The sequence below is a fragment of the Sus scrofa genome, chromosome 6 (genome assembly GCF_000003025.6).
Source record: "Sus scrofa isolate TJ Tabasco breed Duroc chromosome 6, Sscrofa11.1, whole genome shotgun sequence".
In the NCBI taxonomy this organism is placed as follows: Eukaryota; Metazoa; Chordata; class Mammalia; order Artiodactyla; family Suidae; genus Sus; species Sus scrofa.
This window is the reverse complement of record NC_010448.4, coordinates 85,956,884-85,982,446: the sequence shown is the minus strand read 5'-3', so window position 1 is coordinate 85,982,446 and position 25,563 is coordinate 85,956,884. Positions and strand designations below refer to the sequence as shown.

The 25,563-nt window shown below is 38.9% G+C and overlaps 1 protein-coding gene across 48 annotated transcripts in view; it reads right to left on the bottom strand.

The window, feature by feature from the left end:
• The window catches only part of EPB41 (erythrocyte membrane protein band 4.1), a 186,985-nt gene that overhangs the window by 47,076 nt on the left and 114,346 nt on the right, over positions 1 to 25,563 (bottom strand). For 9 of the 48 annotated variants that reach the window (XM_021095691.1, XM_013995881.2, XM_013995887.2 and 6 more), the window contains exons 9-15: positions 23,463 to 23,615; positions 19,833 to 19,930; positions 16,629 to 16,801; positions 6,279 to 6,472; positions 2,024 to 2,080; positions 1,843 to 1,884; positions 210 to 272 (exon numbers count right to left, since the gene is read on the bottom strand). In XM_021095691.1, the coding sequence (XP_020951350.1) occupies positions 210 to 272; positions 1,843 to 1,884; positions 2,024 to 2,080; positions 6,279 to 6,472; positions 16,629 to 16,801; positions 19,833 to 19,930; positions 23,463 to 23,615 (780 nt within the window). The remainder of the gene's footprint in view (positions 1 to 209; positions 273 to 1,842; positions 1,885 to 2,023; positions 2,081 to 6,278; positions 6,473 to 16,628; positions 16,802 to 19,832; positions 19,931 to 23,462; positions 23,616 to 25,563) is intronic. The other 39 variants (XM_021095717.1, XM_021095698.1, XM_021095721.1 and 36 more) reach the window with 7 other exon arrangements.

The following is a 25,563-nucleotide window of genomic DNA, read 5'->3' as shown; positions in this document are numbered from 1 at the left end:
AGATAAGTATGAGAGATGGAAACTAAAAAGTCAGAAGGAGAAATGGTTGCATATCTTCATGTTTACCAACATGCAAAAGCATTTTAAACCTAAAATTCTCTCATGCAATGGCATGCAAAACCAAATGCAGCGTAGAAAGAAGGGGGATCAGCAAAGAATGCAGAAGGTTACAGGCAACCAACTGGAATAAGCTTCAAGTTCATACAAACCTCCAACATTAAATTGCTATGTCTGATATAAATGTTTTCACCATCTAGTCTCTCTCTCTTTTTCTGTGAAAATGAAAGAGGGAAAAACAGAAAAGCATAAAAAATTAAAATGTTGTTCTTGCGGGAAAAAACTGCAAATTGGCAAATCAAAAAAATATTCAAAATTAAATGTTCACAAGCGCAGCATATGCCAACATGAGATGGTCACAGAACCACAAGGACACACAGAGGACACGATTACAACTAGAAAATGGATGATCTTGCTCATGAATGATGGAAGAATGCAATGATGTTACTTAGACAGTGCTCCTGGCTTCATTGGTTTCTTACATAACAAGCTGTTTTATGTTCATTTTTGAAACAGCTTTTTGAGGGTTATCTTAAAATGCATGACATTAAGACGCCTGGAAACTCCATGTTCCATGGAGTAGAGAAAGAAAGCTAAAACATTATTTATCTTTTTGAACATCATGTCAATTTAGTAATATGGCAGTGTGTGCATCTCTAATACCTTTCATAAGAAAGATCTAAGGGTGTTCCTGTCATGGCACAGTGGTTAACGAATCCGACTAGGAACCATGAGGTTGCGGGTTCGATCCCTGCCCTTGCTCAGTGGGTTAACGATCCGGCGTTGCCGTGAGTTGTGGTGCAGGTTGCAGATGCAGCTCGGATCCCACATTGCTGTGGCTCTGGCGTAGACTGGCAGCTACAGCTCCGATTAGACCCCTAGCCTGGGAACCTCCATATGCCTCGGGAGTGGCCCAAGAAATGCCAAAAAGACAAAAAAAAAAAAAAAAAGAGGTTTTTTAAAAAAAAAAGATCTAAGGACATCTTATACACAATTAGTCAATATTCTTCTGTTTAAGAACTAATTCATCCTACTCTATGGTTAGGAAAAATGAGACACACAATAGCCAAACCCATCATTATCAGCAATACTGGGAGGTGATGCTATGAAAGTTTTCATAATAAACACGCATAAAATATTGTCAGTGATTCCAAGTATATGGTGCCACTGCGAAATATTTCTTTTTTTCTTTTTCTTACTTTTTTTTTTTTCTGTCTTTTTGCCATTTCTTGGGCCACTCCAACAGCATATGGAGGTTCCCAGGCTAGGGGGCTAATTGGAGCCGTAGCCATCAGCCTATGCCAGAGCCACAGCAACTCAGGATCCAAGCCATGTCTGCAACCTACACCACAGCTCATGGCAACGCGGGATCCTCAACCCACTGAGCAAGGTCAGGGACTGAACCCGCAAACTTATGGTTCCTAGTCAGATTCGTTAACCACTGCGCTACGATGGGAACTCTGAAATATTTCTTATGAAGTTTAAATATTAAGGATAGGTTTGGCCTTCACTAATTATTTCATTGTGTTTAAAGAGATATTTTCCTACTGGAAAGTTTATTTTAATGAAAATATTCAATATATAGTATAGGAGTACAATTTCTTTGTTATACATGTGTGTATGCATGTGCATATATATATATACTCAAGTGCATCTTTGCTCTTTGAAAGTAATTTTGGATTAAGAGAAATCAATGAAAAGAATGGATCACTGTCTTTTTAATGCACTGTGAAAGTCAGCATGAGTGATGGTAATGTGATTTTGTGAAACTGAAAAATGGCTAACCTTCCTCATTCTTATCAGATCTTCAGGTTTTTCTGCAAGCTTCTGCTTTGCCATTATTAAAAAAAGAAAGAAAAATGATAAAATATTGGCTCATTGAAGTTTTTTGAGGAGTAGGGGAGTAGGGGAGAAAAAAAAATTGGGGAGGGAAAGGAAAAGGAACAAGTGGCCTTTTGGCACAAACCTGTGTTTGGTCACCATTTGAGATGGGTACTGTGACCTCGATGTGGGTTTTTTCCACCTACATTTAAGAAATAAAGTGGTAAAAACATTTCTGGTTAGAAAGGTTTCAAGGAATAGCATCATTTCCAAATCAGCTGCATCTTTAGGCTGGTTGTAAAGTAAGCTGATATATAGTCATAATGATGCCATCTTATAGGGAGTGTTACAGGGAAGGACACTGCTCTCAGTGGCAATCTGTTAGTTCACCAGCACATTCTCAGGGCTGAAGAGGTAATACGGACAGCCAAAGAGTCAAAAAATATTAAGGTGATTATTCCATTGATGAAGAAAACATTTTTATACTTATTTATTAAAAAGGACCTCCTAAAAATAATAATTTAAGCTTAAAAAGCCATGTTTTTGTTTTGCTTTCTAAAAAATGATGTAGAAGTATTTTAAATAACATTTAAAATAATTTTACACGTAAAGATAGCAATGTACAACATTCATGACAGTTAGAAACAAAAAAAATCTTTACAGTTAAAGCACACATAAAATAAACCACCTATGACACCAAGCTGGTGTTACAAAAAATTTTGTTAGTTGATCAATATATTTAAGGAGGCAGTTTCACCCTCGAGTTTATTAGACAACAAAACATCAAAATAAACTCAATCCAAACTGTTACATGCAATTACTTCCAAGGCTGATTTATAAATAAGCACACACAGGGCTCAGCTGCAACATTCAACACACTGTAATCTCTTCTCCAGGGAGTTGGACGGATGTGTTTGGTAGGGGGGCAAGATCCATCTTCAATAGTAGGAAGAGAGTAACTAAGGCCTCCTGCCTGACTTTGAAATACCTTTAGAATAAGTTATTTTATATACCTAAAATGGAGTCAGCATAAATTTTAAAAAACAGACTGTTAAGAGAAAGCGTAATAGAGTGAACAGCACCTAAAGCCCTGGATCTATCAAAATGAGAAGAAAGTTTTTACTAAGGGCCAAATCAAGATGTGGGATCCAAGCCACATCTGTGACCTATGCCACAGCTTGTGGCAACATCGGATTTTTAACCCACCAAGCGGGGCCAGGGATCGAACCCTCATCCTCAGGGATACTAGCTGGATTCTTAACCCTCTAAGCCACAATAGGAACTTCCTTTCTTCTTCTTCTTTATTTATTTATTTTTTGGCTAGAGCCCTTTTAACTACTGGGGTAATTAACAATTTGGGCCATTTCTACTCTGAATCTCAGTGGCCATTAGCAAGTTATTCCACCTCTCTGAGTTTAAGTTTTTTATTGATAAAATGGAGGTAATATCTTCATGGAGTTGTGAATGTTTAGGAAATGGTAGTTTTGAATTATTTAATAAAGCTTAAATTACTTGTTTAAAAGAATAATGACTTTTGCCTTGGGTCCTTAGCAATCCAACAGCAAGAAATTGAGAGCCTCTGCTTCAATCTAAGAATGGAGAACAATGGAGTTCCTATCGTGGCTCAGTGGAAATGAATTTGACATTGCTGTGAGCTGTGGTGTAGGTCACAGACGTGGCTCGGATCTGGTGTTGCCGTGGCTGTGATGTAGGCTGGCAGCTACAGCTCTGATTGGACCCTTAGCCTGGGAACCTCCATATGCCACAGGTGTGGCCCTAAAAAGCCAAAAAAAAAAAAAAAGAATGGAGACCAAGTTAGCAAAAGTAGTTCTGGGTATGCTCCTACAGAGAATATTAACTGAGTTAAGGATATGCATTGGGAACGGTACTATCTCCACACCTGCAAGACGCCAAAAAGTTATCTCTATCTGGCACCAAATTAGTGTTTGATAATAAGATTTCCACAATATGAGGCTACTTTATTACTACTGTTGCTTTATATAATAAATACGACTTCAGGTAAATTCTGTAACTAATTTTCTAACTGCTACAACTAAAATCAACTGAGTCACCCTTAACTATCACTATCATTACAGTAGTAGAAAGTTACCAGAGTTGGCTTTCAGTCCAGTCTCAACACAAATATCTCAAAATATGTATTTATATAGAACTAACTGGCAAGAAGATCCCCTACTGGCACTTAAAGGTGAGCATATAACAGGAAGTGATCCCTCCACTCTGCTGAGGCCCCAAGAGGAAAGGGAACCTATTCTTGAAGGTATTTGTGTCTGCCATATAGGCAAAAGAACAAAGAAGTTAGCGGAAAGCCAAAGGAATCTTAGTCACCAAGAAGATTCCCTTGCCAATTCCAGCAATCCAACACTTTCCAGTTAGTATCATAAATGGAGGAATGGTCAAAAGTGACAGGTGAGCTACTCCAACATTAAAAACCGAGATAGTCTAACATCAGAAAGGCACCAAACCTGGTACTGAATCACACGCATGGGGTTAGATACAAAAATGCAGACACCGATTATTCACTCAACTGTCCCCCTTCCCTCTGGACTCAAGTTGGTCCCAAAGGACAGTAAAAACTATATGTGAATAATTTTTCTTTAATACTATTAAAACAGAGCCAGATTGCCCACTGCTCTACAGATTAATTAGATATCAAACTGGCTCCAAAGGAACAGGATTAATCCATCTGCCAAGGTGAAAGCACTTACTAAGATCTGACATAGTTTGAAATTTCTTAAAAGACATATTGCATTTGGAGTGGATAGGCAATGAGATCCTGCTGTGTAGCTAAGGGAACTGTATCCAGCCACTTGTGATGGAGCATGATGAGGATAATGTGAGAAAAACAATGTATGTATATGTGTAACTGGGTCACATTGCTGTATAGCAGAAATTGACAGAATATTGTAAATCGACTATAATAAAATTTTTTAAAAATAGTTTTTCTTATAAAGACTGTTTCAATTAATTCCTTTTGTCAACAATGAGACTTGTATTTACTTCAATAAATCTAAACTGACATCTCAACTCCATCACCATTTAAATGTATTTTTATTTATTTTTTGCTTTATTTATTTATGTATTTTTTTAAGGGCCACACCCACAGTATATGGAGGTTCCCAGGCTAGGAGTCCACTTGCAGTTGTAGCCGCTGGCCTACACCACAGCCACAGGAACACCAGAGCTGAGCCGTGTCTGCAACCTACACCACAGCTCACGGCAATGCCAGATCCTCGATCCACTGAGCAATGCCAGGGATCAAATCCATGTCCTCATGGACACTAGGTAGATTCGTTAACTGCTAAGCCACGATGGGAACTCCTAAATGTATTTTTAAAAGCTTATCAACATCAGTCCAGGTACTGTTACTCCTGGGAAATCTGCCAATTAAATTGGTGATATTTTTCTGCAAGGTTCAGTGACTGTGGGTACAATCACTTCAGAACTGTAAGCAACTCAGTAGCATAAGCTCTCCTACATAATAGATCTTTTCCTTTTGTAAACTATTTAAGATTTGAACAACCACACAGATGTGCTTTCTATAGTATCTGGACATTCTCTGGATATGTTACACATATATCCATCTTAGGAAATCAAATTACATTTTTGTCCTACTAGCAGAGCTTACTCTTAAAAAGGAATGTAGAGATTCCTTTTGGATGAGTAAAATTTATTTTTAAAAGCAGATGATTGCAGTGCTGGTGCGTTTTATGGACTCATTTTTGTTCAGTCTTTTATTAAGTTTTTTATTATCAAAGCATAGCTGACTTACAGTGTCATGCAAATTTCTGCTGTACAGCAAAGTGACCAAGTCACACACATATATATATATACACATTTCCTTGTTTATAGTATCTTCCATCATAGTCTATCCCAAGAGATAGTTCCCTATGCTATAGAGTAGGACCTCATCAGAGTCATTTTTTTAAGACTTAAGTTGGATAAAGTTGTGGGTCACTTGAAAACTTCTGGGATAGCTTATGGTCTTTTTTTTTTTTTTTTTTTTTTGGCTGCCCTGTAGCATACGGAGTTCCCAGGCCAGGGATCAGATCTGAGCTGTAGTCGCTACCTAAGCCGAAGGTGTGGCAACCCACTGTGCCGGGCCAGGGGATCAAACTCAAGTCCCAGCACTTCCAAGACGCCGCACATCCCACTGCACCACAGCAGGGGCTCCTGGGATAGCTTATAGTCTTCATGACATAATTCTAAGAAAATATTTCACAGCTTAATGGGAGAGACCTTCTTTCAGAAAGAGTGAGGAAGAAATAACTTTGTTAGGATTCTACAGAAACCAATGCTTTGAGAACTTTCCTGGTCAACGAGTTAGTTGACACTTCTGAACCAGAAAGTGAATGAGCTAGCCATTTGGACTCATGACCTACCTTCCACTCTTCCGTGGGTTCAGGCTCAGCTTGCTCAGGTGGCACTTCTTCCTCTTTCACTTCGACCTTCACTACTTCCTTCTGTACCTTTTTAACAGGTGCACCTGGGACGCTGCCTTCTGTGACCTGACTCTCAGCAATGGCTGGTGCAGAGGTGGGCCGAGGACTTCGGTCTGCTGAATCAACGGCTGCTGCTATGTGGAAAAGGGAAAAGTGAAGAAAAGATGAAGGCCAGAGTCAATCTACTACTTCAGAGTCACCAGGTGAAATAACTGTGACTCTAAGACACTTCCGAGGGTTACACTGTCCAGGGAGCTATCATACAGAAGGTAAAAAAATAAATTACAGGAGTTCCCGTTGTGGCGCAGTGGTTAACGAATCCGACTAGGAACCATGAGGTTGCAGGTTCGATCCCTGCCCTTGCTCAGTGGGTTAACGATCTGGCGTTGCCGTGAGCTGTGGTGTAGGTCGCAGACGCGGCTCGGATCCCGCATTGCTGTGGCTCTGGTGTGGCCGGTGGCTACAGCTCAAATTAGACCCCTAGCCTGGGAACCTCCATATGCTGCGGGAGCGGCCCAAGAAATGGCAAAAAGACAAAAAAAAAAAAAAAAAATTTACTAGTTGTCTGGCAGGTAACTGATGGCAATAATGGCAATAAGAAAGCTAAAAGTACCCTCAACAGAAAAGCTAAAATGTCCTGACAATCATTGTTCCACAAAGGTGTGTGTGTGTGTGCAGAGTAAAACAAACAAACAAACAAAAAAATGAAAACTCATTCTCTTAAAACATTGGCAAGATTATTTAACCTTGTAATCCATCAGTTTCAAGAATCTGCTAGGTAGTCTACGAAAGGCAAAACAAAACAAAACAAAAAAACTGTTAATTTAGTCTGATTTCTTCCATGACGGCTTTCTGAAATAAAGATCCACTTATTTATAGGTGATTTCAGGAACCTAAAAATATATTCTAGAAAAAAAAAAAAAAGGATTAAGTCTGATTTCTTTTGTGACATTTCCTTGGAATGATTACAAAATAACTCAGAACGATCACAAAATAACTTGATAAAGTGATCTTCTTATAAGATATGTACACCTTTTGATGCTTGTTTAAGGGCACATGTTTGAACCGGACACTTTCCTTTTTAATTATTTCAAAGTCCTTAATAAAACAAAACAACCCTTTGCATTTGTCCTACTCTCTCCTAGAGTCTTATCAATTTGCATTATCGCTCCTATTCTCTAATATATTTAGGGCAGCAGTTCTCAGCCAGGGGCGATTTTGCCCCTACCCCCCCCCGGGGGGGGTATTTCAGAATATCTGGGCATGTGTGGAGACATTGTTGGTTGTCACAATGAAGGAAAGAAGTAGGAGGTGGGTACAGGCTCTATTGTGTACAGGACAAAGTTGCCAGGTTAAGAAACCGTGTTTTAGGGGAAATGCAGCATACAAGACTATTTTAGAGAGAATATACAATATAAACTTATGGCAAAAGCTTGATCTTTTCACACTTAATAGTTGTTTTGATTTGGACTATTGGGCATCTAAGTTTCAGATCACTCACTTAAAAACAATCACTCAGGAGTTCCCGTCGTGGCGCAGTGGTTAATGAATCCGACTAGGAACCATGAGGTTGTGGGTTTGGTCCCTGGCCTTGCTCAGTGGGTTAAGGATCCCGCGTTGCCGTGAGCTGTGGTGTAGGTCGCAGACGCGGCTTGGATCCCACGTTGCTGTGGCTCTGGTGTAGGCTGGTGGCTACAGCTCCGATTAGACCCTTAGCCTGGAAACCACCATATGCCACGGGAGCGGCCCAAGAAATTGCAAAAAAAAAAAAAAGACAAAAAAAAAAAAAATAAAAACAATCACTCATACTCTTTTTACGATTTTTTATCTTCATTCTTTCAGGAACTAAAAGAAAACAGTCATTATATTTTGTAGTAAAAACCCTTACTTATATGGCAGTGTCTAGGAATGTCGTGTGTTTCCCCATGATTTACTATTTCTGATAACAGTTCATTACCCCTTCATGGGCTGAGACTTTTAAATTTTAATTATTTTACATTGAAATCTTTATAATTTTTATTGCACACTTTCCTTCCATCTTAAACTGAGTATACTGAACTTAACTTTTCCTGATAAACTGAGATTTATAAGCAGTAAGGATTAGGTAAAACAAAGGAATTCTATGAATCAGAACAGATTTAAAAAATTGAAGTTCAGGAGTTCCCGTCGTGCCGCAGTGGTTAACGAATCCGACTAGGAACCATGAGGTTGCGGGTTCGGTCCCTGCCCTTGCTCAGTGGGTTAACGATCCGGTGTTGCCGTGAGCTGTGGTGTAGGTTGCAGATGCGGCTCAGATCCCGTGTTGCTGTGGCTCTGGCGTAGGCAGGTGGCTACAGCTCCGATTTGACCCCTAGCCTGGGAACTTCCATATGCCGCGGGAGCGGCCCAAGAAATAGCAACAACAACAACAAAAAAAGACAAAAGACAAAAAAGACAAAAAAAAAAAAATTGAAATTCATAACTACTTCATATATACAACACCAAGAAAGAAATGCTCAATGTTCTGTAATGATCTTCAGGGAAAGAAATCACTCTGCAGAGGATACAGAGGAAAAACAGCAGGACACGAGAATCTCCTTCATCTTTTAATGAAAATTCTGTAGCCTCTTGGAAGCCCCTGCTACTCATGGGTGCTCTAAGCCAGTCAATGCAAGAATGGCAGATGGCAGACCAAATCTAACAACACAGGGGAATGTGACAAAATATTTTGCTCACAGTTGTGTTCAAGTATCATTATACATGTGTATTCACACCTCCTCTCAAGGAATTAATTCAACTCTGCCTGGCATCAGAGAAACATAGCCCATGCTTTCACCATGTGTTATTTTGCCACTTGCATTTGGTTTTCATCCAATACTAATATTGCAGAGCCAAATGATTTAAGTCTTCAGCGTTCCTAGCTCTGGCAATCTGTACTATATGTGGAAAAGTAGGTATAAGTGTGGAAACTGGCAGTCAGAAACAGAGGCAGAAAGTTGTATCATCTGTAAAAAGTGGGAGATATTAACTCTATAGGACAGTTGAGGAAGGCATACTCCATGGATATAAAAATACCCTATAAATCCTAAATATTACTAACTTTTAATGTCATACCTAAGTCTTGTAATTTTTTTGGTTATGGGTTAACATAATTTCAATAGTATGTTGGGAAAAAACTAATTATGCACATATTGATATGTAATTCAAGTGAAAGATAGCACCTAGGAGCTTTGGAGAAAGGCAACGTCTTTCTTTTTCTCCACAAGGCGGCAACAAAAGTTATGGATCACAATAAAAAATCGTGGTAGTGACTGTGGTTGTTGTCTCTCTTTTTTTGGCCACAGTCATGGCATGTGGAAGTTCCTGGGCCAGGGACTGAACCTGTGCCACAGCAGCGACCTGAGCCGCTGTAGTGACAAAGCCAGATACTTAATCCCTATGCCACAAGAGAACTCCCTGGCTGTTGTCTTTTTAAACAGCTCTACTGAGATGTCACATACCATAAAATTCACCCATGTAGACTGTATAATTCAATGCTTTTTAGTATATTCAGTGTTGGAGGTAGTGATTACTTCTTTGGATGTTTTCGCTTTTCAGTTTTATGAATTCATTTATTAGCTACTAAAAGATTTTGATGCATAGATAGAGAACATTTAACTTTTAAAAATTCAATTATTCTCCATTTCTGAAGGTCTAGATAAAGAAGACTGCTAGTTGCAGACCATTACTTATTTTGTAGACCCATTAACTCCAGTATTACACTGCTCTTATCTGACAACAGAAACTTAGTTATATATTAAAGTAGTGAAGAATAAAACTTGGAGTTTCCATGGTGGCTCAGTGGAAAGGAACCCAACTAGTAACAAGAATGTGGGTTCAATCCCTGGCCTTGCTCAGTGGGTTAAGGACCCAGCGTTGCCATGAGCTGTGGTGTAGGTTGCACATGCGGCTCGGATCTGGTGTTGCTGTGGCTGCGGCGTAGGCCAGCAGCTGTAGCTCTGATTTGACACCTAGCTTGGGAATTTCCACATGCCATGGAGGCGGCCCTAAAAAACCCCATAAAATTCAAAGCCATCATATTGAGTAAAAGGAGTCAAATTCTAGTTCTGGCTTTGTTATCTACTAGCTAAATTTCTGCTAGGATGGTGTGGATACAATGTGTATGCGATGGATCAGTGGTTCCATCATCAGAGGGCCCACATGATTTATCTGCGGATGCCGAAAAACAAACAAACGAAAAATCAAGCTGATGCTTAGTTTTACCACAGACAGATGTGGTATCTAAGAATGAGGCTTGGAATTTGTTTTGTTTTATTTTATTTATTTATTTTTTTTGTCTTTTTGCCATTTCTTGGGCCGCTCTCATGGCATATGGGAGGTTCCCAGGCTAGGGGTCTAATTGGAGCTGTAGCCGCCAGCCTACACCAGAGCCACAGCAACACGGGATCTGAGTCGCGTCTGCGACCTACACCAGTGCTCACGGCAACGTCAGATCGTTAACCCACTGAGCAAGGGCAGGGATCGAACCCGCAACCTCATGGTTCCTAGTCGGATTCATTAACCACTGTGCCACGACTGGAACTCCCTGTTTTGTTTTAAAACTCCATATATGATACAGATGTATCCCCCCGGCAAGAATCACTGCAACTACTCAATGGAAGAATGAACAGCTTGATCATGTGACGCTAGGAAGTTACATAACTTTTTTTGTGCCCTAGTTTCCTCATGAGTAAAACAAGAATTCCTAAATGCTTCTTGTCCACTAGGTTGTTGGTACCAAATAGTAATATATGAAAATGGTTTCAAAAGCAAAAAGTGCAACAAAAATACAAGCTGAAAAATCCTTGTCATCATTAGCTTATCCTGTAACTTCCCACTCTATCTTACAAACTGCAATCTGAACCAGTTTTAATTCTTCAGTTGGTGGAGCAGATGCTCTGAACACCAGATATAACAAAAGAGAAAGGGAATGTTCATTAAAATAAGGCCTCTTATAAAGCAATTTCTTTCTTTCTTTCCTCCTTTTCCCCTTCCTCCCTCCTTTTCTCTTTCTTTCTTGTCTTTTTAGGGCCACACCCACAGTATATGGAGGTTCCCAGGCTAGGGGACGTATCGGAGCTACAGCTGCCCACCTACACCACAGCAATGCCAGATCCGAGCTGCATCTGTGACCTACACCACAGTTCACGGCAATGCCAGATCCTTAACCCACTGAGTGAGGCCAGGGATCTAGTCCTCGTGGATACTAGCTGGGTTTGTTACCATTAAGCCACCATGGGAACTCCAGCAATTCTTATGAAAAATTTTCTTAATACACTATCTCTAGCTTAGAGGCTATACATTAATTTGAAAAAAAAAACAACAACAAAAAAAAACCCATAAAAAGAGGGAGGCCTAATAGGGGAAAGTGTCTTTATTAAGAACAGAAAAGGATGTAGGAAAAGGAGAAGAAAATAGTTTCCATAGACATGTTTCCAGTTCTTATACTGAGGACAGCACACAGAGAAAAAGAAGATACTTGAAAACAGAAAAATTTGTCCTACTCCGTTTATATGCAAATCAGATGCTTAAAAGAAAATATATGTAAAATGTTTAGGACAGTGCCTGGAACATACTAATGCTCAATAAATACTTGCTATTGACATCTTTTATTCTCTCTTTTCTACGAAAAAAGAAGGCATCATAGTGAAGAGTTAAAAACATGGCATGGGAAGAACAGTTCTAGATGCTACTTTTAGTTGTCACTATGTGACCTTAAGCAAGTCACTTAAATTCTAAAGTTAGGTTGTAAGAAATAATAAACATCAATGGGTATACTTTCAGGAAATTAGAAAAAGAACAGCTCAATAAAAGCAAAAAGAAAGTAAAGATACTGGCTTGCATAAATTAAAAATATATAACAGGAAGACAACAAAACCCAAAGTTGGTTCTTTGGAAAGATTAATAAAAGATTTGTCACCCCCCCCCAAAAAAAAGGATGATGGAGTTCCCACTGTGGTGCAGTGAGTTAAGAATCCGACTGCAGGATTGCTTCAGAGGCTAGGGCTGCTTCAGAGGCACAGGTTCGATCCCCAGCCTGGCAGTGGGTTAAAAGGATCTGGTGTTGTTACAGCTGTGTGGTAGGTCACAGCTATGACTCAGATTCAATCCCTGGCCCCAGAACTTCCATATGCTGCAGGTTTGGCCACAAAAAAAGGGGACATTGCTATAGATCTTAGAGATATTAAAACATATACAATAAATTTGAAAATTTAGATGGAATGGACACTTCCTAGAAAAACGCAACTATCAAAACTGAAACAAGACCTAGAACATTTTTTTTTGGCCACTTCCTCTGCATGTGGAAGTTCCCAGGCCAGGGATTGAGCCTGCAGCACAGTAGCCACCAGAGCCACAGCAGTGCAACACCAGATTCTTAATCTGCTGAGCCACCAGGGAACTCCTAGAACATCTTAATGGTCCTTTCTAATAAAGACATTGAATCTGTAAGTAAAGAACCCTCCCATAAGGGGATCTTTAGAACCAGTTGGCTTTATAGGTGAGTTCTTCCAAACATTAAGGAAAAAATAATACCAATCTTACACAAACTCTTCCAGAAAACAGAAAAAAGAGGGAATCCTTCTCAACTTATTTTATAAAGCCAATGTAAACTTGATACTAAGACCTGACAACAATGTTACAAAAAAGGGAAATTACAGGACTAGCTCTCCTGTGAAAATCATTGCAAAAGGCCTAAAATGACATAAGAAAAGCATATTATGAGCAAACTGAGTTTACTCCAAGAATGCCAAGAAGGCTTAACATTGGAAAGTCAATCAATGTAATCCACTATGTAACATAAAAAAAGAGGAAAATCATATTATTATATCAACCAATGAAGTGAAAAGCATTTGATGAAAGTCACCATTCATTCATGATAAAAACTCTTTCAAGTTTCCTTATCTGATAAGAGGTAGCTACATACAACTCAGAGCAAACATCACACTTAATGATGAAATACTGATGCGTTCTTTCTGAGACTGAGAGTGGGACAAGAATATATAAAGAATTCCCACAAGTTAATAAGACAGACAACCCAATAAAAATATGAGCAAAATATCTGAATAGGCACTTTGGAAATAATATATGAAAATGGCCTATAAACTAGGAAAAGGTACTCAAGTTCATTAGCCATCAGGATTTGAGTAAAGATTTGATTAAAAAAAAAACTTTCCTCCCACATTGAGAAAATTAAAAAGAGGGACAAGAGTTGTAATAAGAAATTCTGGGGAGTTCCCATCGTGGCGCAGTGGTTAACGAATCCGACTAGGAACCATGAGGTTGTGGGTTTGATCCCTGGCCCTGCTCAGGGGCTTAAGGATCCAGCATTGCAGTGAGCTGTTGTGTAGATTGCAGACGTGGCTTGGATCCCGAGTTGCTGTGGCTCTGCTGTAGGCCGGTGGCAACGGTTCTGATTAGACCCCTAGCCTGGGAACCTCCCTGTGCCGTGGAAGCAGCCCTAGAAAAGGCAAAAAGACAAAAAGACAAAAAAAAAAAAAAAAAAAAAAAAAGAAAGAAAGAAATTCTGGGAGTTCCTGTCGTGGTGCAACAGGAACAAATCCGACTAGGAACCATGAGGTTGCGGATTCGATCCCTGGCCTTGCTCAGTGGGTTAAGGATCCAATGTTGCTGTAAGCTGTGGTGTAGGTCGCAGACACGGCTCAGATCTGGCGTGGCTGTGGCTGTGGCCTAGGCCAGCAGCAACAGCTCTGATTAGACCCCTAGCCTGGGAACCTCCAAGTGCTGCAGGTACAGCCCTAAAAAGACCAAAAAAAAAAAAAAAAAAAGACAAAAGAACTTCTGACACACTTAAAATATTATATAGAAAGTATAGAACATAAAAGTTCTGCTCACATTCAACTAAATACAAAAAAATGATCATCTTATTTTCAACATTTATTTATTAAGAAATGCAGCAAGTACTGTGGTAATCATCAAGACCAAAACCAGTTAAGATCATGCACCTTTAAAAAGTTCTCAAACTGTAAGGACAGGAAGAAGGCATCATAGAATATGCCAAGGAAAAAAGGAAAAAAGGGATCTAGATACCAGAAAATGTAGATTCTGTCCAAAGTCCGCACTGCCAAACTAGGTTAACTTTGGATAAATTACTTTTTTAGGGTTCGGGTTCCACTTCTATAAAATAAGATGGATGGAATGAATGATTTCAAAAATCATTTATTACCATTACATTTACCATTTACTAATGGTAAAGCCATCTCTGTCTTCCTTCACAATTATCTTATATGCTTTTTAGTTTTGGAAACTCAAACATTACTACAACATTTCAAGACAAATTTTTGGAGATTTCCCCCCTAGCAACATAGTGCATAATTTAATAAGAACTAGCCAATATTCATCAATAGACAGAGACATCAAGGTTTTTTGAAATCTTGTATTGAACTGTGAGGATTCTACAGCTGGAAAAGACAGTCAAGATGTGATTTTTACAAGTAATAGAAATGTCTTTAAATCAAATGTGATTTCTACAAGTAATAGAAAGTAAAGCTGTCTCATTTGTTCAAGATTCCAAAGCTCATTAATCCTTGAATCGTTGGTTATTTCTGTTCTCAGAAAGAAAAGATCTAGCGGCATAATATCTAATTTAGTGGAAAGAGCCATGGGATGTGGTATCAGACAGACATGAGTTTTCATTCAAGCTTTGGCACTTACTACCTGTAAGATCTTGAACAAACTGCTCATTAAACTTTCTAACCTCAGTTTTCTCACTGAAAAACAGATACAAAATATTAAGAATAATAGCTCCTCCAAACTAAGGTAAACTGGAGATAGGGTGATTTATTGGACAAGGAGGAGATGACTAATGTTATAAGAATATGGCAAACATGAGGATTGAGTGACCATACCTCAAGCTTACCATGAATGAGAAAACCGAGCTAGAGATAGATTAAGTAACTTGCCCAAGAAGACAGATCATAAATGCAGTGGCTAGAGATTGGAACCAGGTCTGATTCCAGAACCCAAACCTTTAGCTACTGTAACATGTACCTTGCTTTTACAGTTGATAGCATAGAGCTGCAAGCAGCAATACTCTGTTTTGGTTATGCCCTCTGAACTTTTATTAGCCACCTTTTTTTAGTGGTATAAAGAACTGAATATGGCTTATTACTTCATTTCAGTAATGCTCTCCAATTCTTGAGACTAAACTTAGAAAAAATGAGAGAGAGCTTCTGTCAGTATACCCAATCATGAAACTTATTTATTTGCTCCCTCTTTTATTTAAACAAAATCTGGAGACTCCAATAATAGGGCTGGGTTTTTTTTTTTTTTTTTTCTGTCTATAATTGACACATGGCACATTATCTAAGCCTTCTCAATGATTGTTCTAGGGAGGCAGATACTTTCCCTCTTTTCTATTTGAAAAATAACTATTTAAAAACATTCAAGAGGGAGTTCCCATTGTGGCTCAGCTGTAATGAACCTAACTAGTACTCATGAGGACATGAGTTCAATCCCTAGCCTCACTCAGTAGGTTCCAGATCTGGTGTTGCCATGAGCTGTGCTGTAGGTCACAGACGTGGCTCAGATCTGGCGTTGCTGTGGCTGTGGCATAGGTTGGAAGCTACAGCTTCTATTAGATCCCTAGCCTGGGAAACTTCCATATGCTGAGAGTGAGGCCCTAAAATGCCAAAACAAAAACAGAAACAAAAACCTTCAAGAGAGGCTTTAGTTCAGTATACTACAACAGGTTTTTGCCCTGTGGTTGAGAGCCTGAATCCTTTTTTTTTTTTTTTTTCCTTTTTAGGGCCGCACTTGTGGCACATGAAGTTCCTAGACTAGGGGTTGAATCAGAGCTGCAGCTGAGGCCTGTTATACCACAGCCACAGCAACACCATATCTGAGCTGCATGCAGCAACACTGGCAATGCTGGATCCTTAACCCACTGAGCAAGGCCAAGGATTGAACCCGCATCTTCATGGATACCAGTTGGGTTCTTAACAAACTGAGCCACAATGGGAACTCTGAGAGTGAATCTTATTCTAATTCTAGTAGTGTTCAATTCACCACTACCTTGCAGTGGAACCTTAATGTAGTCACTACTCTGAATCTCTGTTCTCCTTTTCCTAAGACGATTCCACTGAGACAACTGCTGAGATCCATTTCATGTTACCACTGAGATTCTTTAATTTGGTTCTCTTCTAAATAACTGTACTTCCTTTGAACGCGCCCGCTCACATCTGATAACTGTATTTCCTTTATCTCTCTCTAAAGAGTTAGGATGATGAGAAATCATAATTATTCCGTACAAACCTCCATCAAGGCTTCTGGATGCCCGTTTGCTTGCTGTGCGCTCAAAGTGTGGGGCAGGCCTGTCAATCAAAGCACTAGCTTGCCTGGTCTGAGCCTGAGTTCGGCCACTGTATCGAAATTTGGATCCCAGGGCGAGAAATTTGCTTTTAGGAATGGTGTCTGTAGATGTCAGTCTGGGGGGAAAAAACATAATAATCATATATTATATATGCCATCTCACCCTAGTGAGACTGTGAGATTAAAGCCAAAAATCAAGAATTAAGAAGTTTCATAATTCGATAGTTACCTTATAGTTACTAAGACAAATTTCCAATCAAGCAATCATTATTTTCATTCTATGTCACTTCTCAAAGCAACATGTACAATTTATTTGTGGTATATATCAATAATACCATCTTTTATCTCTACAGGTAGGGTCTTACGGTTTTCAAAATGCTTTTATAGCACTGCAATATTTTCTCTATATCCCTGTAATATTTTCATCATATTATAGAGAAAAGAAATTGAACCTTAAAAAAGCTATTTGCTTAAGGTCACACAGCTATTAAGAAGTTGGAGATATCATTTATATGTGCAATCTAAAAAAGGGATACAAATGAACTTATTTGCAGAACAGAAACAGACCAGACTCACAGACTTTGAAAAACTTATGATTTCCAAAGGGGACAGGTTGGGGGGGGTGGACTGGTGGTTTGGGATCGGCATATACACGCTGAGGTACATGGAATGATTGGCCAATGGTGACTAGCACAGAGAACTCTACCAATATTCTGTGATAATCTATGTGGGAAAAGAATCTGAAAGAGAATGGATGTGTGTATATGTATAACTGAATCACTTTGTTGTATAGCAGAAATTATCGCCACCTTGTAAATCAACTATACTTCAATAAAATTTCAAAAAAAAAAAAAGGAAAAAAGAAGTTGGGCAGTAATGGAATTCAAGCCCAGAGCTCTTTTTCACTCTCCTTGAATAATAATTTTATCAAATGCACTCAAACTCAATGCCTGGTAACTTATTTAATAGGTTATTTGGTGTATTTTCAACTCAGGAACCCCATCTTCTCCCTACACAGTACCCTATACTCTCTCCCGTCATAGCATTTACTATGCTAAACTGAAGCAATCTGTTTATGTGCTCGTCTCCACTATGAGACTGTGAGCTCTCTAAGGGTAAAGGATACGACTATAACTTATTCATCTTTGTGTTTTCACTTCTGGCATAGTGCCTGGCATGAATCTGGCACTCAATAAATGTTTGCTGAATAAAAGCATAAAATGCTACATCAAATACTACCAAAAAGAGAGCGTTTTTTTTCCTCTTTGGGATAGTTTATTTTAACTCAGCAAATAATTTATTTTATGCAATGAAGCATTACATGTTAATATACCCTCTTATTTTGACACAATAGATTTAAATATGCTGTCCTGCAAGTAAATATATTGGCTGCAACTGAAATCTACACCACAAATACTAAACATTCAAAATAACTCTTCTTACTCTTCCTTATTATTCTTTTTAAAAACTGTTTCCTTGGTTTTATTTTAAAGATGATGATGAAAGCATAAAGAAATATCTTCTTTTTTCTTTCCCCACTCTTTAGGGCTGCACCTGCAGCATATGGAGGTTCCCGGAGTAGGGGTCGAATCAGAGCTATAGTCACCAGCCTATGCCTGGTGACTATAGCTCTGTAACATGGGATCCGAGCCGTGTCTGCAACCTACACCACAGCTCATGGCAAGGCGTTATCCCTAACCCACTGAGCAAGGCCAGGGATCGAACATGCATCCTCATGAATGCTAGTCGGGTTCGTTGACCACTGAGCCATGATGGAACCTCCTATAAAGAAATATCTTAATGACAATAATTAAATTCCTTAAATCAAGTGTAGTCTCATGTTTTATTCTGAAATGAGAATTGAGATATGATTTTCCCTGACTTTCCTTTCCGTCCACTGTTCTTTAGGGCTAAGTATGATGTGAAAATACAAGCAGAAGAAAAAGACATCATGGTTCTCTCTCTTAGGAACCATTCATAAAGAGTCAAATTTATTTATGAATGACATGCCATGGAATTCACTTCAAAATAACTTGGAAGTAGTAGAAAGGAGCACCTGGAGATATAGATGAAATAAGATTGGTCTTGGGGTGATAATTACTGAAGCTGGGTGATAAGTACAAGGGGAGTTCATTATACTATTCACTGTGCTACACATGCATTTTCTATAATAAAGAAATTTTCTTAAAAGGACAAACAGACAACAACTAGCTGGCTAAACATTCAAAGCAAGTAATTATTTGTCTGCTAGAGTTTATGTTCTATCGGGACAGGGACGAGATCTATCTAGTGGTATACTCCCAATGCCTAACACAGTGCCTATACTGTGGTAAGCATACAGAAGGGTAAGCATACAGAAAATGCGTGGTAAATGAACACAAAGGCGTTGTGTAACACAAAGGGGTTAATTATGTGTCCTCTTAAAAAGCAAAGGTGATGGAACCTTCTTCTGCCTTCTGTTTATCTGATACAGTCCGGCTTCAAAGACAGTTTTCTGGAGTTTCCGTTGTGGCTCAGTGGTTAATGAATCTGACTAGTATCCATGAGGACACAGGTTCAATCCCTGGCCTTGCCCAGTGGGTTAAGGATCCGGCATTGCTGTGAGCTGTGGTGTAGGTTACAGATGAGGCTCAGATCCTGCATTGCTGTGGTTGTGGTGTAGGCCAGCAGCTACAGCTCTGACTTGACCCTAGCCTGGGAACCTCCGTGTACCATGGATGTGGCCCTAAAAAGCAAAAAAAAAATTTTCTGTTTTCTCTTTAGGGGGTTGACTAGAACCAAGATAACGATAACGTTCAGCTTCACCTTCTAGTATCAAAGTCCTACAGAAGGCAATGAAGCACTCCTTAGAGAATTCCACGTGGAAGTAAGGACTAGTTTTAGCTCCGGTTAGGGCAATCATAGGCCTCTAGTAAACACAAGTTCCTATTCCTCACTTTCCTCCTTCTCTACACAGGAAAGTGCCCTGGCAATGTTTTTTAACCCAAAGGAGGAGAACTAGATTCATTGTGTCTTGCTTAATATTATCTCACCTGAGCTAAATAAAAGACTGCCTGGCATACAAAGAAGGGAATTTCAATAGCAGGCTTAAAATAGAAGCACGCATAAATAAATTATCCTTGAAAAATACTTAAGTGAGAACAATACCTGAAAAACGTGTGATGCTCTACACAGACTTTCCATAATTTCTTAGCTGCTCGGTAACTGGGAAGTTTGAATCCGATGGTACTTTCATACTGTTCTTGCTATAAATACAAAAATAAACATGGAACATAAAGTATTATTCAACCATAGTGATATAGGACCAGAGAAATATGGTGCTATAGAAGAGGTCACTATGAATAAAAAGAATGTTACTACTTCAAGGACAAAAGAAATGTACTTGCTAAGAGTGACTTTCTTCCACAGCAAGGAAGCCAGGGAACGCATCTTACATTATTTATGCATCTTATTTTGTTGAGAAACACACACACATACACATATACACCATGCTTTTTTTTTTCTTTTTTTTTAGGGCTGCACCTGCTATGCTGCTGGCCTACACCACAGCCACAGCAACGTGGGATCTGAGCTGCATCTATGACCTACACCACAGCTCATGGCAACGCCAGATCCTTAATCCACTGAGTGAGGCCAGAGAGCAAACCTGTATCCTCATGGTTCCTAGTGGGGTTTGTTAGCCACTGAGACATAATTAAGTCATGTTTTAATTGTCCAAACATTGCTCTTCCTTAGTCACTATCTGCATTTAGAATACTAGACTACTCAATCCAATAATCAGGGGATAGGCTACTGGATGATTCCTCCAATCAAAACAAATATGATTCTGGAGTTCCTGTCATGGAGCAGTGGTTAACGAATCCGACTAGGAACCATGAGGTTGCGGGTTCGATCCCTGCCCTTGCTCAGTGGGTTAAAGATCCGGCGCTGCCGTGAGCTGTGGTGTGGGTTACAGACTCAGCTCAGATCCCGCATTGCTGTGGCTCTGGCATAGGCCAGTGGCTACAGCTCTGATTCGACCCCTAGCCTGGGAACCTCCATATGCCACGGGAGCGGCCCTAGAAAAGGCAAAAAGACAAACAAACAAACAAAAATCCCAATATGATTCTGCAATTAATAGGAACTAAAGATTGTGGCTCAAATCAGATTCTTGAATTAATAAATGTCTTTTTATTCTTTGATCAATCATTAGTTTACTTAGATCCTACTTTGACTGAAGCAAACCGTATCCTGCCAGGGCTACTAGAAACACTGCCCTGCTGGTCTCGTGCCTCTTTGTTTCTGCCTTAAGTACACTTCATAAGATGGAAAACAAACTGACATTTACATCTAGTGCCTATTATTGCCAATAACACTATGATTAGATGGTATCATCTAAATTTTTACACATGAAGAACCTGAGATCAGAGAAGTTTCTTGCTCCATCTCACAGCTATTAAGTGGCAGAACCAGAATTTCACGGTTTCCACTACACCATGCTACTTCTAAATCATCTATTATAATCATAAGATTACTCTTCTCAAAACTCTACTCTTGTTCATTATTGCTTTCTTAAGTAAGAAATTTGCATTTTTGGAGTTCCAATTGTGGCTTAGCGGGTTAAGAACCCAAAATAGTGTCCATGAGGAGTTCCCGTTGTGGTGCAGTGGTTAATGAATCCAACTAGGAACCATGAGGTTGTGGTTTCGAGCCCTGCCTTTGCTTAGTGGGTTAAGGATCCGGTGTTGCCATAAGCTGTGGTGTGGGTTGCAGACACGGCTCAGATCCCGAGTTGCTGTGGCTCTGGCGTAGGCCAGTGGCTACAGCTCCGATTCGACCCCTAGCCTGGGAACCTCCACATGCCGCGGGAACAGCCCAAGAAATGGCAAAAAAGACAAAAACAACAACAACAACAAAAAAAATAGTGTCCATGAGGATGTGGGATCAATACCTGACCTTGCTCAGTGGGTTAAGGATCCGGCATTACCACAAGCTGTGGCATAGGTCCCAGAGGCAGCTCAGATCCTGCGTTGCTGTGGTTGTGGTGCAGGCCGGCAGCTGCAGCTCCAATTCAACCTCAGCCTGAGAACTTCCATATGCCGCAGGTGGGAGCCTAAAAAGAAAAAAAGGAGAAAAAGAAAGAAGAAATCTGCATTTTTAGTATATATTATATAGTTAACATTTGAAAAAACGTTAATAAAATTCCCATTATCATACACACGGACACACACACTTTTTTTTTCCTGCCTTTCCCCATAAAAATGTAAGATTGTTGAGGGATGGATTCTTACTCACTGTTCCTAGCCCCTAGAATAGTGTCTGACAGAAAGAAAGCCATCAATGAATGTTTGTTGACTGAATGACCCTTGAATTTGAAACTCTTTTGACTTTGCTAGGCACAGGTAAATAATTATGGTTCTAAATAAATGCTTGTGTTAATCCTTATCCAAGATTTTAAGGCTGCACATTCAGTATTTCCATGCTCAAATAATGAGACATTTTTCACCAGCAGATGGTGATATATACCCAAAAAAGCCACTTTAGTATGCTTTCCTGTTCAGATCTTTTACAACAGTCATCTCATTTGATCTTCAAATCAACCTTGACAGAGGAAGTATTCCCCTTGAAAAATAAGGAACACCTTAGATTTGTCCAGGGTCTTTTACTTAGTACATGGGCAGAGTAGGCACTAGAACGTCTTTTTTTTTTTTTTTTTTTTTGGCCTCTTTTTGTCTTTTTAGGGCCACACCTGTGGCATATGGAAGTTCCCAGGCTAGGGGTCAAATCGGAGCTGTAGCCTAAAATTAACCATTTTAATAGCCACGGCAATGCAGGATCCAAGCCACGTCTGCAACCTACACCACAGCTCACAGCAACTCTGGATCCTTAACCCACTGAGCAAGGCCAGGGATCGAACCCACGTCCTCATGAATGCTATTCGGGTTCACTAACCACTGAGCCATGACGGGAACTCCTAGAACTTTTTTTTTTTTTTATTTAATTCCAACTTGAACAATTTTATGCTACACTATGATGGCTCTCTCTCCTTTTTTTAAATTTATTTTTTGGCTGTGGTGTGCAGCAGCTTGATGTGTGATCTCAGTTACCAGACCAGGGATTGAACCTAGACAGCAGTGTTGAAAGGGCAGACTCCTAATCACTAGGCCACCAGGGAACTCCCAATGGCTCTTTTAAATAAAAGTTAAATTTGGCTAGCATTAGAATATCCTGAAAGTTGACTATTAACTAGCAACCGAGTTATCTGGTACAAAGTTGAATATCCATTCTATTAAAAATCTAGAACTTGGGGAATTTCCACATGCCATGGGCAAAATCTTTTTTAATTAAAAAAATAAAAATCTGGAACCTGAACCTAGAACACATTCCAGGAACTACTAGAACCTACCTATACAAATAAAGTTTAATTATAGAAGGTAAGGGATTGGTGGTGCAAAACATAAGTAATTTAACCCCACAATTTAAAAATCTTACGCTATTTAATTGAAAAATATTTTTCATCAATATTTTACCCAGAGTAAATAAGGAATAAGTTTATTAATCCAAATTTCACTTTTGGCCATGGTATACTTACTTACATGAAGAGAACTGTCCAGAAAACCAATAGTAAGGAAGAGAAAAGGCATCACAGGACTGATTAATTTAGGAAACAATATCAGCACCTAAATAGTTGGTTACAGAGAGGTCTCACAGATGACATAACAAGGAAAACAGGAATGAAGAGACATGTTAGACATGGTTTGTGTTCGATTTAGGAGCAAAGAAACATGAATTTTGTACCTCTCCAGGCCGAATCTTGATGAAAAAGCTGCTACGTTTGTAAGAAATTTTTAGTACTTTGGGCCAAGGAAAACGGTTAATTCTCAGCTTATTTCTGTAAATCTGAAGGCCGCTAGAGCAGACACCTAGGATGATATCAACTCCTTCCAAGTCCTGAAAAAGAAGAGGATTAGCATTTCAATCTGGAGCAAAGTCAGCTCTTATTAGACAATCTGAAGATATCAACAGCCGAAAAGTTACAAAGCATAGAATGAAAAATAAAGTTTACCATAATAACCATAACCCATAGGACTATTTGGTCTATGTAAAAATGATATCATTAAACTACATTTTAAAAAATCAATGTTAAGAGTTCTTATTGTGGCTCAGCAGAAACAAATCTGACTAGAACCCTTGGGGATGCAGGTTCGATCCCTAGTCTCACTCAGTGGGTTAAGAATCGGGCATTGCCTTGAGCTGTGGTGTAGGTTGCAGACATGGCTCAGATCCTACATTGCTGTAGCTGTGGCATAGGCCAGCGGCTATAGCTACAATCAGACCCCTAGCCTGGGAACCTCCATGTACCTCAGGTGCGGCCCTAAAAAGATAAAAACAAACAAATAGATAAATATAAAAAAATTTAAAAATCAATGTTTTTACCTACCACAACTATCTTTAAAATGTCCAAATCAGACTCAGTAATTCTATTTCTATAATCTATTCCAAGGAAACAATTCAAATCACAGAAAAAGCTTTATACATGATAGTGTTCAGAATTTTTAAGTGAAAATCTGGATATAAGCCAAGTATCCAAGCATTAGAGTTAAATTATTGTCCTTCCAAATAGTGAAATCTAATGCGGCCATTCAAGTAGTTACATAGAATTTGTGTGATAAATGGTAAAATAATTATATTGTGATGTTAAGTGAAATAAAGCAGGATAAAACTGCATATATAATTTGATCCCAATAATATAAAAAATATGCATGGAAGAAAGATTAACACACCAAAATGTTAATAATGGCATTCTTTAGGGGGTACAATTGTGAGCAATTTTTCATTTTCATTTTCTATACTATCCAATAGTAACCAGTAATAATTTGATCATTTTCAGGATTATCCTGTTTTCTAGGCACATATAATTATGTGTGGCTAATGTATACATATATACATGTAAATATATTATTAATATATATGCTTCACCTTTATAATCAGTAAAACAACTAGAAAACTTAAAATTCAGTCCTTGAGGAAACTATATCTAAATCAGTTCTGTATCACCCCAAATACTGTTATTGACAACATGCCCAATAAGCATTTTGACTGAGTTTGCTGTCTGCCCACATTATTTATCATAATTTATGAAGGCAAAATCAGTAAATTCTTTGCTATGGATTTATGAAAATCTTGATTCACGTAGGTTGATAAATTAGGAAATTTCAAGATACTGTAGTAACAACATACACTAGGCTTAAACCTTCCACGATTACTATCAATTATTTCATTCATTATTAGTGGCTGAGGGAACATCTGCTTTGCTTTTGTCCAAGAAACATGGACCTGCACACATCTTACCCACTGAAGGAATCAACTGCTATAAGGAGTAATTTAGCCACCCCTCAAAGCCACTGTGAAATGTCACTGAGTTTGCACCTCATCTATCTTCCCAACACTCCTCTCATGAAGCTGAGCCTCTGCAGCCTCCAAAAAGACTTTCCTTAATACTTCAAAAAGAGACACTAATTTACTTTTACCATGTCTGTCTGTATATGAAAATCCTAGCGTAAGCATTCACGGTCTCATTTTGGTCTCATAGCTCTGAAAAACCTTTCAATATCATAATCAGCAAATAATTACTATGGTAGCTGCATGTCCTATACACACATGTTTACGTCGAACCCCAGGACTTCCTGGAGGCCAGGGCTTAGGGCTACCAAATATACATGCACAACTAAAATTCTTGTTTTTCTATGATAAAATGGTCTTCCCTCCAAAAATCAAAGTATAAGAGCTGACTCTATTCCTTATAAATTCAGTATGAGAGAACTCAGATTTTTATAATTACTGATATTTAGTAAGTCATAAATATTATCTTCAGGCCAAAAAGGAACAGTAAGATACA